The 14,927-nt window shown below is 40.4% G+C and overlaps 1 protein-coding gene across 2 annotated transcripts in view; it reads left to right on the forward strand.

Moving 5' to 3' along the window:
• STK10 (serine/threonine kinase 10) overlaps window positions 1-14,927 on the forward strand; it is a 129,453-nt gene that overhangs the window by 68,712 nt on the left and 45,814 nt on the right. For both annotated transcript variants that reach the window (XM_027841968.1, XM_027841967.1), the window contains exons 6-7: window positions 3,501-3,695; window positions 6,660-6,741. In XM_027841968.1, the coding sequence (XP_027697769.1) occupies window positions 3,501-3,695; window positions 6,660-6,741 (277 nt within the window). The remainder of the gene's footprint in view (window positions 1-3,500; window positions 3,696-6,659; window positions 6,742-14,927) is intronic.

Below are 14,927 nucleotides of genomic sequence, written 5' to 3' on the forward strand. Positions count from 1 at the left end.
AGAAACAGAAACAGAGACACAGAGAGACACAGAGAAAGGAAGAGGGAGACAGACAGAGACAGAGAAAGACAGAGAGAGAAAGATGAAGAGAGAAACACATACACAGAAAGGGAAAGGGGAGAGAGACAGAGAGAAAGACAGAGGTGGGCAAAGGAGGGAGGGAGAGAAGAAACAGATAGTAGAGAAAAAGACAGAAAGAGACAGACAGAGAGACATAAGGGAGAGAGAGAGAGAAAGGGGAGGGTAGAAATTAATGTGTGAGAGCAGCTAGGTGGCGCAGTGGTAAGAGTGCCGGCCCTGGATTCAGGAGGACCTGGGTTCAAATCTGGCCTCAGACACATAACACTTACTAGCTGTGTGACCCTGGGCAAGTCACTTAACCCCATTGCCTAGCCAAAAAAAAAAAATTGATGTATGAAGACTAGAAAGACATCATGATATGACAATAGTAATAATAATAATTATAATTGCTAATGTTTTTATTTATTACTTCAAAGTTTACAGAGCACTTTACATACATTATTTCATTTGATTCTCAAAACACTGTGAGATACTATTATCTCCACCCCCATTTTACAGATAGGGAAACTAAGACTTTGAGAGATGTTAAGTGACTTGCCCAGGGTCACAATACTGATATGTGATATGAGACTTGAATCTGGGATCTTCCAGACTCCAAAAACAGCACCATCCACTACACTCGTGATATCTTTCTGGAATCAGAAGCCTTGCATTCAAGTTCTGGCTTTTCCATCTTCTAGCTGTGTGACCTTGCCCAAGTCACTTCATTTCCCTTGGATACAGCTTCCTCATAGTGAGATGGAGTAATGGAGGAGAGCTGGATGTTCTCTAAGGCTTTTCTCAGCTCTCACTTGACATGTGAGATTGATGGACCTTTTGTCCTGAATATTTTCAAAGCTCTAGGAGTACCAATATGGGAGTTGGTAACTGTGTATGAAAATAAAACTAACAGCTTATTTGTTGGACAGACGGTGTTTCAGTGCATGGGAGGGGGAAGCAGAGAAGAAATATATAAAGCTCAAGTGGAGTCTTCTGTTCCTAGTTAGGACTGTGGACGCTGAAAACACAGTTCACTCAGCTCATGAGATCATCTCTGAAACAGGTGATAGGGTCATAGATTTGGAGCTGGAAGGGACCTTCCAGGCTATTGGTTCCAGTCCTCTCCATTTATAGATGAGGAGTACCAAATACACAAGACATTTCATTTTTAGAAATGATATAGGGGCAGCTAGGTGGTGCGATGGATAGAGCACTGGCCCTGGACTCTAGAGGACCTGCGTTCAAATCAAGCCTCAGACACTTGACACTTACTAGCTGTGTGACCCCGGGCAAGTCACTTAACCCCGAGTGCCTTGCCAAAAAAAAAAAGAGAAAGAAAGAAAGAAAGAAAGAAATGATATAGGAATAGGTAAAATCAGCAACTGTTCCTAAAGGTATCTCTATAGCAAATGGATCCAGGAGAGGTTGGATCACATTGGGTATGGAAGAGGGGAATGAGAAAGCACCAAACTCGTGGTAAATCCTTTTGAAAAGTGAAAAATCCTTCTCAGTGCATAATTTCTTCCAATTTATCTGTCAGGTGAGCTTGGGTTATCATATACCAAGCTTTCATAATGTGGGGAAGACCCTGGCATTCATGGCTATCCACAATGAGGGAATATGGCGCTTTGCCTTATAGCTAAATGCTGCTGGGTTCTTTTCTTACTAAGCTTACCCTGCCCTCCTTCCTCCTCTTTCTCCCTCAATTGATTTCTTTTTTTCTACCAATTTCTCTCTTTTACCATGTTTGTTCTTTTTGTGTCCTTATTTTTCATCACCTTTCTCTCCCCCTTGTGCCCCATCATCCTCTGGGACTCTGTTTCCCCTATTTTCCCTCTCCCTCAAAAGTGCTCATCCCGGCTCTGAGCACGTTTATGTCATAACTCTCTACTCCTTCTGATTTCTTCTGCCATCTGGTGGTAGGAATCAATAACTACAGGCTGACATGGAGGAGGCGGAGCATCAATTTCTATATGAAGAAAATAAGGATAAAGGAGGTAATGTGGAGGAATGGGGAAAAAGCTGACCTTGAAGCCAGTAAGACATGGATTCAAATCCTGCCTCTGATATTTTATGGATCATAGTGGCTATATGATCCTGGGCAAGTCACTTAATCTCTCAGTGCCCTTCTGTAAGACTATAATTAACTCTAAGACTGTAACTAACATTTATATAGCTCTTTATATATGTTATCTCATTTGATCTTTCACAACAGATGGGAATAGTTGTTATATCCCCATTTTACAGATGAGAACACTAAGGTGGAATTAGGTTAAGTTGTGGGGTCCAGTATTGTCCAATCTATAATAAAAGAAATTGAGGCAGAGCTCTGAGCCAAAAACCATTGATTAAAGGGACTGGATGAATGGGACCCAGATCTTCCTCATGATCTGAGATGTCCCTTGCCCTCTGTGCCTTACTTATATAGTACTTGATACCCAGATACATACACAGAAGAGTCACAGTAATATACACAATCTCATTGGTTGATAGATCTTTCTGTTGACCCTCCAGGAGGGTCAGAAATGATGCATCAGCATGGGTGGTCACAGGATGGGCAAGGCAAGGGGTCATCTCCACTGACTAAATGGTCACAAGATGGGCCTCTCCTCGTGCTGGGCAAGAGAGGTTATCTGGAGGCACAAAAATAAGTTAGGAGACTTCCCAGATCACATCAAGACATCTCTCCCATGCTGGCCTTGGTCACACACTTCAGGCCAAAAGGGTGGAGGTCCTCTAGTCAGCATTTCATGATTAGGCAAGTGAACTTTATAACAGGTTAGCAAACAGTGAACGTATAGCTTAGAGTTAAAAGTTTGGGGATTTATTATAGGAAAGAATCTATCTTATCTCAGTATCCCTAAATATTACATATGTAAAATATGTATTAATACATGTAATTCCTATATTAATATTAGTTGACTAGACTTGCTAATATATTAATAGATAAGTACAATCACCACCCCTATGGAATCACACTGAACTAATTAATACTGATTAGAATAAAATAGGGGTCTAATTAGAGTCATCTATCTCAAAGTGACTTACCCAGTGTCAAGCAACTAGTAAATATCTGAGGTCAGATTTGAACTCAGGTATTCCTGACTCCAAGTCTAGCACTCTTATTCACTGTACCATCCAACAGCCTATAAATAGTAGAGAAAGTGCTAAATTATATTAGTAGAGGAAGACCTTCACGAGGCGCTCCCTATATCCATGGAAAACAAACAAACAAACAGGTCCAGTCAAGAAGAACACCAACAGTGACAAAAAGGAAAGACGATGGGGTGTGAAGTAAATAAATGGACGGAAAAGACTGTTCACACGTAGATGTTGGTTTGTTGGCAAATTAGATACTAATTTCAAACAGAAACCTTGCACATATGCTAGGGACTTAACTCTCCCCCTCTTCTCTCCCTTGGCATGCTGGGTCTGTTCAGGATGGCTCCTGAGGTGGTGATGTGTGAGACCATGAAAGATACCCCTTATGACTACAAGGCTGATATATGGTCCTTGGGCATCACGCTCATCGAGATGGCGCAGATAGAGCCCCCTCACCATGAGCTGAATCCGATGCGAGTCCTCTTGAAGATTGCCAAGTCGGACCCCCCTACGCTCCTCACACCATCCAAATGGTAAGAAGAAAAGGGGACCTGATTATGGCCTCTCTCCGGTGGATTTATGCTGCCACCATAGACTTCAGATTCTGCCTATGGGAGTTACATATAAGGGTTATTCATTGCTCAGGACCAACCAGAAAAACTAGAAAGGGAGGAGCCCCATGGGATAGGAAGCATTCAGAAGTCACCAGGCCACGCAAGCTATGACACAAGTCCCTTCATCATCACCACTGCTTTCAGGTTGACCACCCAAATGCCATCTTGGCTCCACGGTTCCTGATGACTTCCTCTCAGTCTCTCTAAGCCGTCTTCCTTGGACCTTACAGAAAGATGGAACTTCTGCATTGGGAAGTACCTTAGGGGCCTTTGAGTCCAATCTGTACTCCCAAGCAAAGTCCTCTTCAACCTACCTGGCAAGTGGTCATCCAGCCTCTGATTGAAGTCCTCCAGTGAGGAATGATGTGCTGTCTCCAAGGGCAGCTATTCTGCTTTTGGACAGCTCTCCTTGTCAGGAAGTTTTTCCCTATACTAAGCTGGAATCAGCCTCCCTTTAAGACCTACCCATTGCTCCTGGTTCTGCCCTCTGGGGTCAGTTAGAACAAATCTAAGCCCCCCTCTCACAACAGGCCTTCACATACTTGAAGACAGTTGTCATGCCCTTCCTGCATTTCTTCTCCAGGCTAGACATCCCCATTTCCTTATCAATTCTCATCACTCTCATCTTAGAGACCCTAAGCAAACGTATATGGATCCCCAAAGAAGTCAATTCAAGTTATATAACTAATCAGACATCCAGGTAGAGGAATGAAAAGGAAAAAAAAAACAAACTCCAAAAACAAAACCAAACCCAAAGCCAAACTGAGAGGCGTCCTGGTGTATGGAAAGAGCTGACCAGCACTCAGGAGACCTGTGTTCCAGCTACTCACTGTGAAACCTTAGGCAGACTACTCAACCCTTCTGTGCCTCATTTTCCTTATTTTAAAAATTAGAGGGTTGGACTAGAGCAGAGGTTCCCAAATTTATTTGGCCTACTGCCCCATTTAAAAAAAAAAATTACTTAGCACCCTCCTAGGGTTAGGTTAGGTTAACCCTTATTTTTATTCAATGCCCCACAATTGTACCCTCGGCTATTACCACCCCTCCCAATTGTTCCAGCCACCCCAGGGGGCAGTATCGCCCATTTTGGGAACCTATGGAGTAGAGAATCACTAAGCTCTCTTCTGATCCCAATATTTTATGATCTGACTGTTCCATGTGAAGTTGAGGGGCTAGGTGTCATCCTTGTTGGAAACTCCCTGATTTGGGAGCAGATCTACCAAGGCCTCTTTAAAAAAAAAAAAGGAAAAATTTTAAAATGATAGTATGATATTGTCTTGAGTTGAAGCCTTGGGTCTTTCCTGAATAAAATACCATAGCAGTCTCCTTTAATCAATGCTAAAAACTCAATTGCACTGTCATGATATTATTTCATCATGTTTCTTATAAGAAAAAGAAGCCTTAGTGAATCTGCTTCCACCCATATTAAGTTAAGCCTTTTCGATCAGCTTCCCTTTGCTTTATTTTCGAACTAGCCTTTCCTTTGGAGAGTGCCTACTTTGGAGCAGACGAGCTGAAGTGATCGTGATTCTTTGGGCCCAGAATTGCATCTGGCTGGGAGCACCAGTTGAAGGTCTAGGAATGCTGTGGAGAGGTGTGATGGAAAACTTTCACCTAGGGTTGGCAGAAGGCAAAACAGCTCAGAGAATTATGGAGCGACCGTTGATGGCCTTGGTTAAATAAGGCAGGGAAAAGGAATTCTACCTGCAGCCAGAACTTGTTCCTAAGTAGGTCTGGTGGTGCAGGAGTCACTGTTGAGCTCTACTTAGCCAGCCTTCTTCATTCATCTTACACATTAGGTTGGATATGTGGCATTTTCTTTTCTGGTAACCAAGATTGGTCTTTCAGGCCTGAGAGAGGGGCTAGATGGTAAGGGATCCAACAGCTCCTTCAGAGAGCATGTAGTTAGCAAGAGACTTGAAGGGGAGCTTGTGGGTCAGTTTTCCTGAACTTCTGCCCCATTTTGACCTTGCTGCTAATTTCTTTTTCTTTCTTTTCCTCTTTTCTATTTTTTTTTAGACTGATTTGATCATTATTTAATGCTGGTGACTAAACAACTTTAACTACCTTAAGGCAAATAAAATAAATTTGTATCAGGGTTAATAGGCTTTGATTTGGCTCACCTTAAAAAACTTTAATAGTTTGATCTAGTTTGCCAATCAACATACATTCCATCAAGTACAAACGCCAACTGGACAAAAATTTCAATTATGAAATTTGTCAAGTTCCCCCAGCAACAAAAAAAATCAACTTTAGGACATTCAACTGTCATTTTAAACTTTTGTTGTGTTAACAATAATAACTAGTATCAGAGAGACTAAGTGAAGCCACTTAAGAGATGGTCTTAACAGGTAGAAAATAAGCATCATACTTTCCCCTACTTTTTAATCTTTCATGTAAAAATCCACAACATTCAATGAGCTCTGTAACAAGTAGGAAATGGACTACCTGGTTTTTCTTGGTCAAAGCTGTTCTAACACTGAAGTCCCTGATTTTAATACAATAGATTCTAGAACATTGTTGCCGAATCAGTAAAAAAAATAAAAATGCAAAAAACAAAAACAAAAAAACAAACAAAAAACAAAAAATCAAACAACTCCCCCATTCCAAAAAACCCAACAACCCACCTTTTCAGAATAGCAAGCAATTTAAACAGAAATGGGAGCTACCAAAACCAAACTACCTGGTTTTAAAAAAAATTGTAGAAAAAAGTCACTTAATTTCAAAATTGTCAGAAACCCAGGTGTTGAAATGACTCTCAGGAAAAAGCAATGACCAATGCAAAGCAAAGGATATCTTGTTGACCTGTCAATTGCTAATCTGTCCGGATTCCATTTGCTCAGCGTCACATTTCTTGCTCCTAATTTCTATCCCTCCATACAGGTCCTTGGAGTTCCGGGACTTCCTGAAGACTGCTCTGGATAAGAATCCAGAGACCCGGCCCACTGCTGCACAACTCTTAGAGGTAAGTAGATCCTTCTCCTCCTTCTTCCTGCTAACTTCTAGGATTAATTCATTTAAAGGACAGAAGTGAATGTGTGCATTACCTTTAACTTACATATAACTGGATTCAGTGTGCCCACCTCTAGCTTCCATGCCTTTGGGAAGGCCATCTCCCATGCCTTAGCCTGCATTTTTTTACTCATCTCAGCCTTTCAGAATTCTTTTCTTCTTTCTGACTTAGGTCAGGAGCTACTTCCTTTTCTCTCGTTCCCCTTCCCTCCCCTCACAAAATGTTCTTGCCATAAATATTCCTATAGAATGTTAGATCTCATCTATGCCCTACCTTATTTTGGACTTATCTTTATCTTTATACATATCATATCCTTCCAGTAGATTGTAAGTTCTTTGAGGGCAGGGCATTCCCCCCCCCTTGAATTCTCAGTGTTTAGTTTAGGTCCTTTGCATGTAAGTAAGCATTTAATTATTTGAATGCATGAATTCCTGAACCCAAAAACATTGAATGTTTTACCTAGAAGAGACTTTAGATACCATCTAGTAAAATCATAGGACCATAGGATTTAGAGCTACCAGGGACTTTAAAGATCACCTTGGTCCAGGGGTCCTTAACTTTTTTGGTGTCATATCAGTTGACCAATTCACCAGGTTGGCAGTCTAGTCAAGCCTAGGGACCTCCTTCTCAGAACAATGTTTTTAAATGCATAAAACAATATATAGGATTACAAAGGAAAATAATTAGATTGAAATACAGTTGCCAAAATAGTTTTTTAAAAAAAACAAATTCATGAACCCTAAATTAAAAATCCTTGATCTAGTCCAACCCCTGTGTTTTACAGAAGAGGAAACTGAGATCGAAAGAGGCCAAGTGATTAGCCTAAGATCAGATATATTATTGGTGGCAGGGGGTCACTGAAATCCAGTTCTCATAACTTCTCCTCTCATACTCTTTCCATAAATTCATGACCTTTTAAGTTCCACGTGACCACACTATGACTTTAGAGCTAAGATAACCCCCATTTCTCCCTTACCTACATTCTGTTCTGGGTTTTCCCTGTCCCTATGTTGTACTAGGTCATTAAGTTTAGTTTACTGCATTCCGGACCATCTCTAGTCGTCCTGATCAATATCTGGCCAGTTGACCCAGATGGCTTTGGAGGAGAAAGTGAGGCTGGTGACTTTGCACAGACCTGCCACACTTAAATCAAAGTCAATTGCAAGTCATGTCATCATCTCCCTGATGTCATGGTCCTCTTCGAGAACGAAAGACAAACCACACAACCACAACCACACAAGTTTAGTTTATAATCTCTAGAATTCTGACCTCATTTTGTTCTCTCCAACTGTGTTGCCTTTTTTGTCCTTCAGGACCAGGACTCTATCAAAGAGAAGCAGAATATTGAGGGCCATTATTATTAGGGTGAGGACTTCTCCAGATAGAGTCAACTTTAGGGGGTCTTTTCTTCACGATAGCAGCTTTCTGATTTCACATACCCACCTCTGTTGCAATGGCTTAAGTCAAGATTAACTGAGTCCTGTTCTGAGCTAGTGATGTTAGCAATATGTTCTATAGCTCTTTGCTTCCTTTCTGTCCTCTGCCACCAGCATTTGGTCTTTTCACTACTTATTTTTTCCAAGAGAAGATGAACAAAGGAGGTAAAAGGCAATGAAATTCAGATCGATCATTTCACCCCCCCACTTAATAGTATTTTATTTTTTCCAATTACATATAAAGATAGTTTTCAACAGTCACTTTTATAAGGTTTTGAGTTCCAAATTTTTTTATTCCTCTCCCTCCCCCCTCCCCAAGACAGAATGCAATCTGATATAGGCTATACGTGTACAGTCCTATTAGACACATTACTATGTTAGTCATGTTGTGAAGGAAGAATCAGAGCAAAAGGGCAAAAACCATGAGAAGGGACAAAAAAGAAAATAGTATGCTTTGCAGATCAATCATTTTTGAAACTTTGGCTTATCATTTATTTCAGTATCACTTATAGTGATATTGCTCTGGAGGTGAGGCACTGAGCCACACTGCCAAAAATGGAATAGTGAAAATATACTTTAAAAAAAAAAAAAGGATTTAGGGCAGCTAGGTAGTGCAGTGTATAGAGCACTGGCCCTGAAGTCAGGAGGACCTGAGTTCAAATCCAGCCTCAGACCAAACACTTGACACTTACTAGTTGTGTGACCCTGAGCAAGTCATTTAACCCCAATTGCCTAAAAATAAAAAATAAATAAATAAAAGGATTTAAGTGCATTGCCTAAATGGGGTAGTACTATTATTATATATTATATGATATGTAATTTTATATAATATGATATATTACAAAATAATATAATTAAACATATAATTATATATACTATATTGTATATTATATACTACTGTCATTGGGAATGAATGGGGAGTACTATTGAAAAAAATGTCTTTAAGTGCATAGAATTTAAAGTGGACATGATTTGTAGTTCTAAAATCATCGTGTTAAGACACATGCTGTGTAATAAAAATAAAAAAAGAAACTCTGACTTATAAAAAGTTTTTGAAGTTACTTCTAGATGTTGTCCCTCCCTCCTTTCATAACTGACCCATCACCAATGATAATGGTATGTGATTAATACTGATGAAAGGGGATATTTTAACTGAATTACCAGAAAACTTGTCTCAATTAAACATCTCATTTATTTTGTGCAATAGTGCTTTGGAGTGTGTGTCGACCTGTAACTTTAACTATCAGGTCACTTCACTGCCTGGGATAATTTTTGAAAGTCATACAGGGGAGAGGTAGGAAGCAGCTAGGTGATACAGTGGATAGAGCACTGGCCCTGGAAGTCAGAAGGACCTGAGTTCAAATTTGGCCTCAAACGCTTACTAGCTGTGTGACCCTGGGCAAGTCACTTAACCCCAATTGCCTTTAAAAAACAAAAGAAAGAAAAGAAAAGGAAAAGGAAATCATGCAAGGAATGGAGTTAGGTGGAAGCACTGACCCCACTTTACCTGCAAAATGAACGACTTAGTCAGCTGTAATCAGTCTAAATGTCTCAATTCCATTTTTGGGACCATTTCTTTCCCCAAGGAAGGACATCTTATTGTCTGTTAAGTGTATGGTATATGGGCTAGAGGGGGTTGACCAGCTGTTCTCCGTCTCCAGCCCAAGAGGAAATAGACTTTAAACTTCAGCATGAGGAATTTCAATTTGATACAGGGAAGAATTTCCTGTCTAAGGATTGTTAACTGCTGGAATGGTTGAATGAAAGAGGTTATGGACTCTCCCTTAGAGAAATTTCAAAAAGTTAATAAGACCTCCTATTTGAATGCTGCTTTTAATTTTTTCCAAGCATTTTTTTTTATCATGAAGTAGGGTATTTTACCTAAATTGAACAGATGTCACGATATAGTGGATATAGTCCTGGATTTGTATCTTGGAAGACCTGGGTTCTTTGACCATGAACAAGTCACATCCCCTCTCTGAGCTTCAGTTTCCTCATATGTAAAATGAAAATTATAATATGTGGTATGTATTGTGTGGTATAATACCTGTGTGGTATTATACTTTTCAGGGTTGTTTTAAGTCTTAAATGAGATCATGTGCATGTTTTTGTTTTTTTGTTTTTTTGAGGCAGTTGGGATTAAGTGACTTGCCCAAGGTCACACAGCTAATAAGTGTCCGAGGCTGGATTTGAACTCAAGTCCCCTTGACTTCAGGATCAGTGCTCTATCACTGCACCACCTAGCTGCCCCCATGTATTTTAATAATTATTATTAATAAATATAATAATAAGCAAGCAAATAAGTATTATTAACAAATACAAATGATAATAATTATTAAAATATTAACTTTTCATGTAAGCTATTATTCTTTAAACTCACAATTCTAATTTGTGGCACAACAAGGAAGGACTAGGCTCTTGGCCCAGGCTTTTCATACTAGATCATGCTGTTTCTAATTTATCTGGATAGTTCCCTTAGAGGCTTAGGAGGAAGGTTCCCTCCACCCTATGAGTCTGCCATTACATTTAGGATAGAGATAGGGACTAGACCTGGGACTTGATTGTTATAATTCCTCCCAAATGAAGAAAGTCTCTACGAACGAATGCAGGTCAGCAACTTCTTTGCAATTTACAGGCTTAAGGAAGGGTCTGGAGCACTGAGACTTGAAATCATTTCCTCAGTGTCACACAATAAGTGTGTGTCAGAGGCAGGATTTGAATCTAGGTGTTTTTGGCTCCCAGGCCAGTCTATGCCTTGCCACCTGTGTGCCCCGTTACGTGTAAGAGCACAAAATGTCATCAAAATGCGTATCTTTAAGGGTAGAACCCAATACCAGTAGTTCTTAAGCTCCACAGAAGAAATTAAACGAAAGTAAATGGGCCTAAATTTTAGTTTGCTCGCAACTAAGGAAAAAACTCCTTTTACAAGAAATAGAATTTTTGTTGGATTGAGTAAAACATTAATTACATATTAAAATAGGCTTCCTGAAAATTTTATTGTCTCTGCTTTTTTATATCAGTCATTTCCCCAAATCCTTCCTTCTTTCCCCATTTTCATCCTCGAAAAGACTGCTTGAGGCACAGTAGCCAGATAGGGTGCTGGACGTCAGGAAAACCTGAATTTGAATCCTGCCTCAGACGCTCACTGTTTGGCTTCCGGCTTAACTTTTCTCAGCCTCAATTTCCTCATTGGCAAAATGGGAGTCATAAGGACACCTCCTACCCCACTAAGTTGTTAAATGAGATAATATGATGTAAAACTCTTTACAAACCTTAAAGGGCTAGATAAATGCTAGCTCTTATAGAAATCTCCCTTATAACAGAAGAAAACAGGCAGGAAAACATCAGACCACATCAGACTGTATATATAACACTGCACATCCCACCTTTCTACCAAGAGGAGGGAGCTTAGTGAGTCACCCAGGATTTGTTCAGTGCTGACTATGTGCCAGGCACTATGCCAACCACCAGGGATACAGAGAGGCAAGAAACAGTTCCTGCCTTCAAGGAGCTCCCAGTCTAAGGGGGGAGACAGTATGAACATCTGATTTTGTACATATGAGAGATAGTGCAAAAAAGGGAGAAATTAGAATATGTATTTCTCCATTTTTTCTCGAGGACCAAGGTGGTCATTGTACTTAGCCTGAGCTCAGCTGCCTCTTTGGTGGTGTTTCTGTTTATCTTTTCATATTCATTGTGTATGTTCTTGTCATTCCAATTTTTATGCCCTACGTCATCATTGTCGTACACAAATCTCCTGTTGTCCCTTTGAATTCTTTATATGGAATGGACTCTCCAGTCTCCATCTCTGGGGAGTGTTAATATCTCAGAGTGATAAGGTATGCTGGTAAATGTTTAACAATGGCCCTGTGGAATACAAGACACACTTTTAAGTTTGATCTGTACTATTAACATTTTTTCCATCACTTTCTTAAGTCCGAAAATCAACAAAACAGTAAATCAAGCCCTGATTTGTAGCATTTGCCAATTTCAAGGTGTGATGCTTATAATGAAAATCTGACAGTTGGTTCTGAACCCCTGCATAGAGTATATAGGTATTTATTTGCCTGAAGGCCAGGGAGGGCATCCTCTGAACTCTTGAGGTCCCTTTATTGAAGGATTCTAAATAAGTTGCCTTAAAACATGGCTATGTCCTGGGATATTTGGAGTAAAACGTCTGTTTCTGTCCCTGTGCATATAAGTTTCCCAGCAGTCTGTTCCAGTTTGGGGACACCGCCCCCCCCCCCCAGCATGTCAGCTGCTCTGAGCAAAGATCTTTGCCTACCCCCTTGGGCTGGGCCATTGCCTTTACTGCACATTTTGTGCTGGTGTCTTTCTCTTTAATCTGAACTGGCAGATTTGAAGTGGAGGAAGAACCTTTCTAAATACATCCTAAGCTCCCTTCTCTCGCTGGAGAGATGATGAAGGAGAAAAGTGTTCCATGGCTTGTGTCCCAGAACAGTTTACAAAACAATGTACTTAACCCTAATCAGTCACAGGAGGTACCTCATAGCTCTTGCCAGCTCTGGTCTCCCCAGGCTTAACACCATCTGCAGTGTTGCTCCTAGACCCTTGAGAGCTGACATGACTTGACCCAGCTCTCTGCTGTTTCTCCATGTGATTCTTTTACCACAGAATCCCTCTCCCTGCATCCAGGGCCAGGCGGCTTCCCATCTTCTTATCCTTTAAACACCAAGTATGAGAAATGGGGACAAATGACTTAGCCTGCAGAAGAGAAACATGGTCTCATTTAATTGCCTCCAATTTGGTCAGTGTGTCATGTATCTTTAAGAAGCATAGGGATTTCCAAAAGCATGCCTGGGAAGTTTGTTCTTTTGGCCACATCTGCATTTCAGCCACTGCAGCTATTTGACCTTTGGCTTATTGCTTAAGTTCTCATATGTGAGGTTACACAACATTTATGCTTAAGGAGCTGTCAGGATCTGATTTTCCACTCTGTGTTACAAAAGGCTGTTGAAACCCTAAACCACTTCCCTAACTTGCTCTGGAGAGGGTATCAACAAGGGGCTCAGAGCCAGAGTAAGGGGGTCTGTTTCTCATCCGTATGGTGAAACTTTACTAATTTGGACTGCTCGAGGATAGGCCAGGTCCAATGAATGGAGTCTGAATTACAGAATATTTTTAAAAAAAGGAAACTTTCATTACTTGCAAGTACTTAGGGTAACTTGGCCGAATCTAACAAAGTGTTTCCTAGGTTGAGGCCCTTTAGGAGGCCTGCTTTAATGAAAAGACAAGAATGAATGTTTAATTAGCATAGAATCATAGAATTTTTGAGTTAGAAGAGAACCTCAAGATTATGTATTCCAATTTTCTAATTATGTAATTGAGGAACCTTTGTCCTAGAGAAATTAAATGGCAGGCCCATATCTATTGAAAAAGTAGCTAGGTAGCCTAATGCACTGGACCTGGAGTCAGGAAGACCTGAATTCAAATCTCACCTCAGATACTTACAAGCTGTATGACCCCAAGCAAGTCATTTAACAGCTGTTTGCCTCAGTTTCCTCAACCTCAACAGTAAAATGGGGTAATAATCCCACCTACCTCCCAGGGTTGGTGGGGAGGGGCGGTAAGATAATATTTGTAAAGAATTTAGCACATAGTAGGTACTTAACAAATGTTTGTTTATTTCTTTCTTCCTTCCTTGCAGCTATCCCACCATAAATAAGCAATTATTAAATATTTTGAGGGTACCTGAGAGATAATTTTCTCAAGGAGTTGACATCTTTATCTTATTTTCACTATTCCCTTTTTAAAGTATGTTTTTGATAGTTAGAAAAACTTCTTTCCACCTCCTCTCCTAGTCATGAGAAGATTTCAGATTAATGAGGTTTTTGCAGTATTTCTTTAACAACACCCTGGGGTATCTGTGCATCTGGGCATTTGGATTTAGGAATGTGTGTTGTTGCTAAGTGTATATACTCTCTGGGAGGGAAATGAGGAAGGGAAGTTCCAAGTCTGAAGAGCATGCGCTCTTGTATTGCTGAAGTTAACATCTGCTGAAAACCATAAAGAACTTAGTGTTTTACAGCGTATATGAAAAAGCTTTTTACTCTTAAAGATGTCACATTTCTAGAAGTACCTGCAAATAGAACACATTTCCCTTCTGGAAGGCAATGTGGTATAATGGCTACAGCACAGGAGTTAGAAACAAACAGAAGAAACCCTTCTCAGTCATTTACTAGCTATGTGGTCCTAAACAAGTCACTTAACCTCTCTTGGTGTCAGTTTCCTCATCTGTAAAGAAGGGTGAGCTCTTACCCTCACAATAGATCTGCGAGTTAAAATCAGATATCTGCAAATTCTTTTGCAAATCCTAGAATACCAGGTAGATGTCAATCAAGTAATTTATTAAATGCTCACTTTGTGTCAGGCACTGTGCAAAGTTCTGGGGATTAAAAAGTCAAAGGTAAAACCATCCCTGCTCTCAAGGAGCCTACATTCTAATGAACTGTCTTTGTTGTTCTTGTCAATCTTTCACTGCAGACTTTTGAGAATCTGTACCTGGGCATTTCTTAGGTCAGTTTCACACTGTAAATCATGCAGCAGTTAATCATTATTTGAGTTGCTGTGATGCTGCAGTGCCTCTGAGGATCACCCTTCCCCAAAAGATGAGGGACCCCACCTCCGGTTGTGTTAGCCTCTGGGCCAGCCTGTAGCCTACCCAGCACAGAGAAATACCTT

The sequence above is a fragment of the Vombatus ursinus genome, unplaced genomic scaffold (genome assembly GCF_900497805.2).
Source record: "Vombatus ursinus unplaced genomic scaffold, bare-nosed wombat genome assembly UNPS02014863.1, whole genome shotgun sequence".
NCBI lineage: Eukaryota > Metazoa > Chordata > Mammalia > Diprotodontia > Vombatidae > Vombatus > Vombatus ursinus.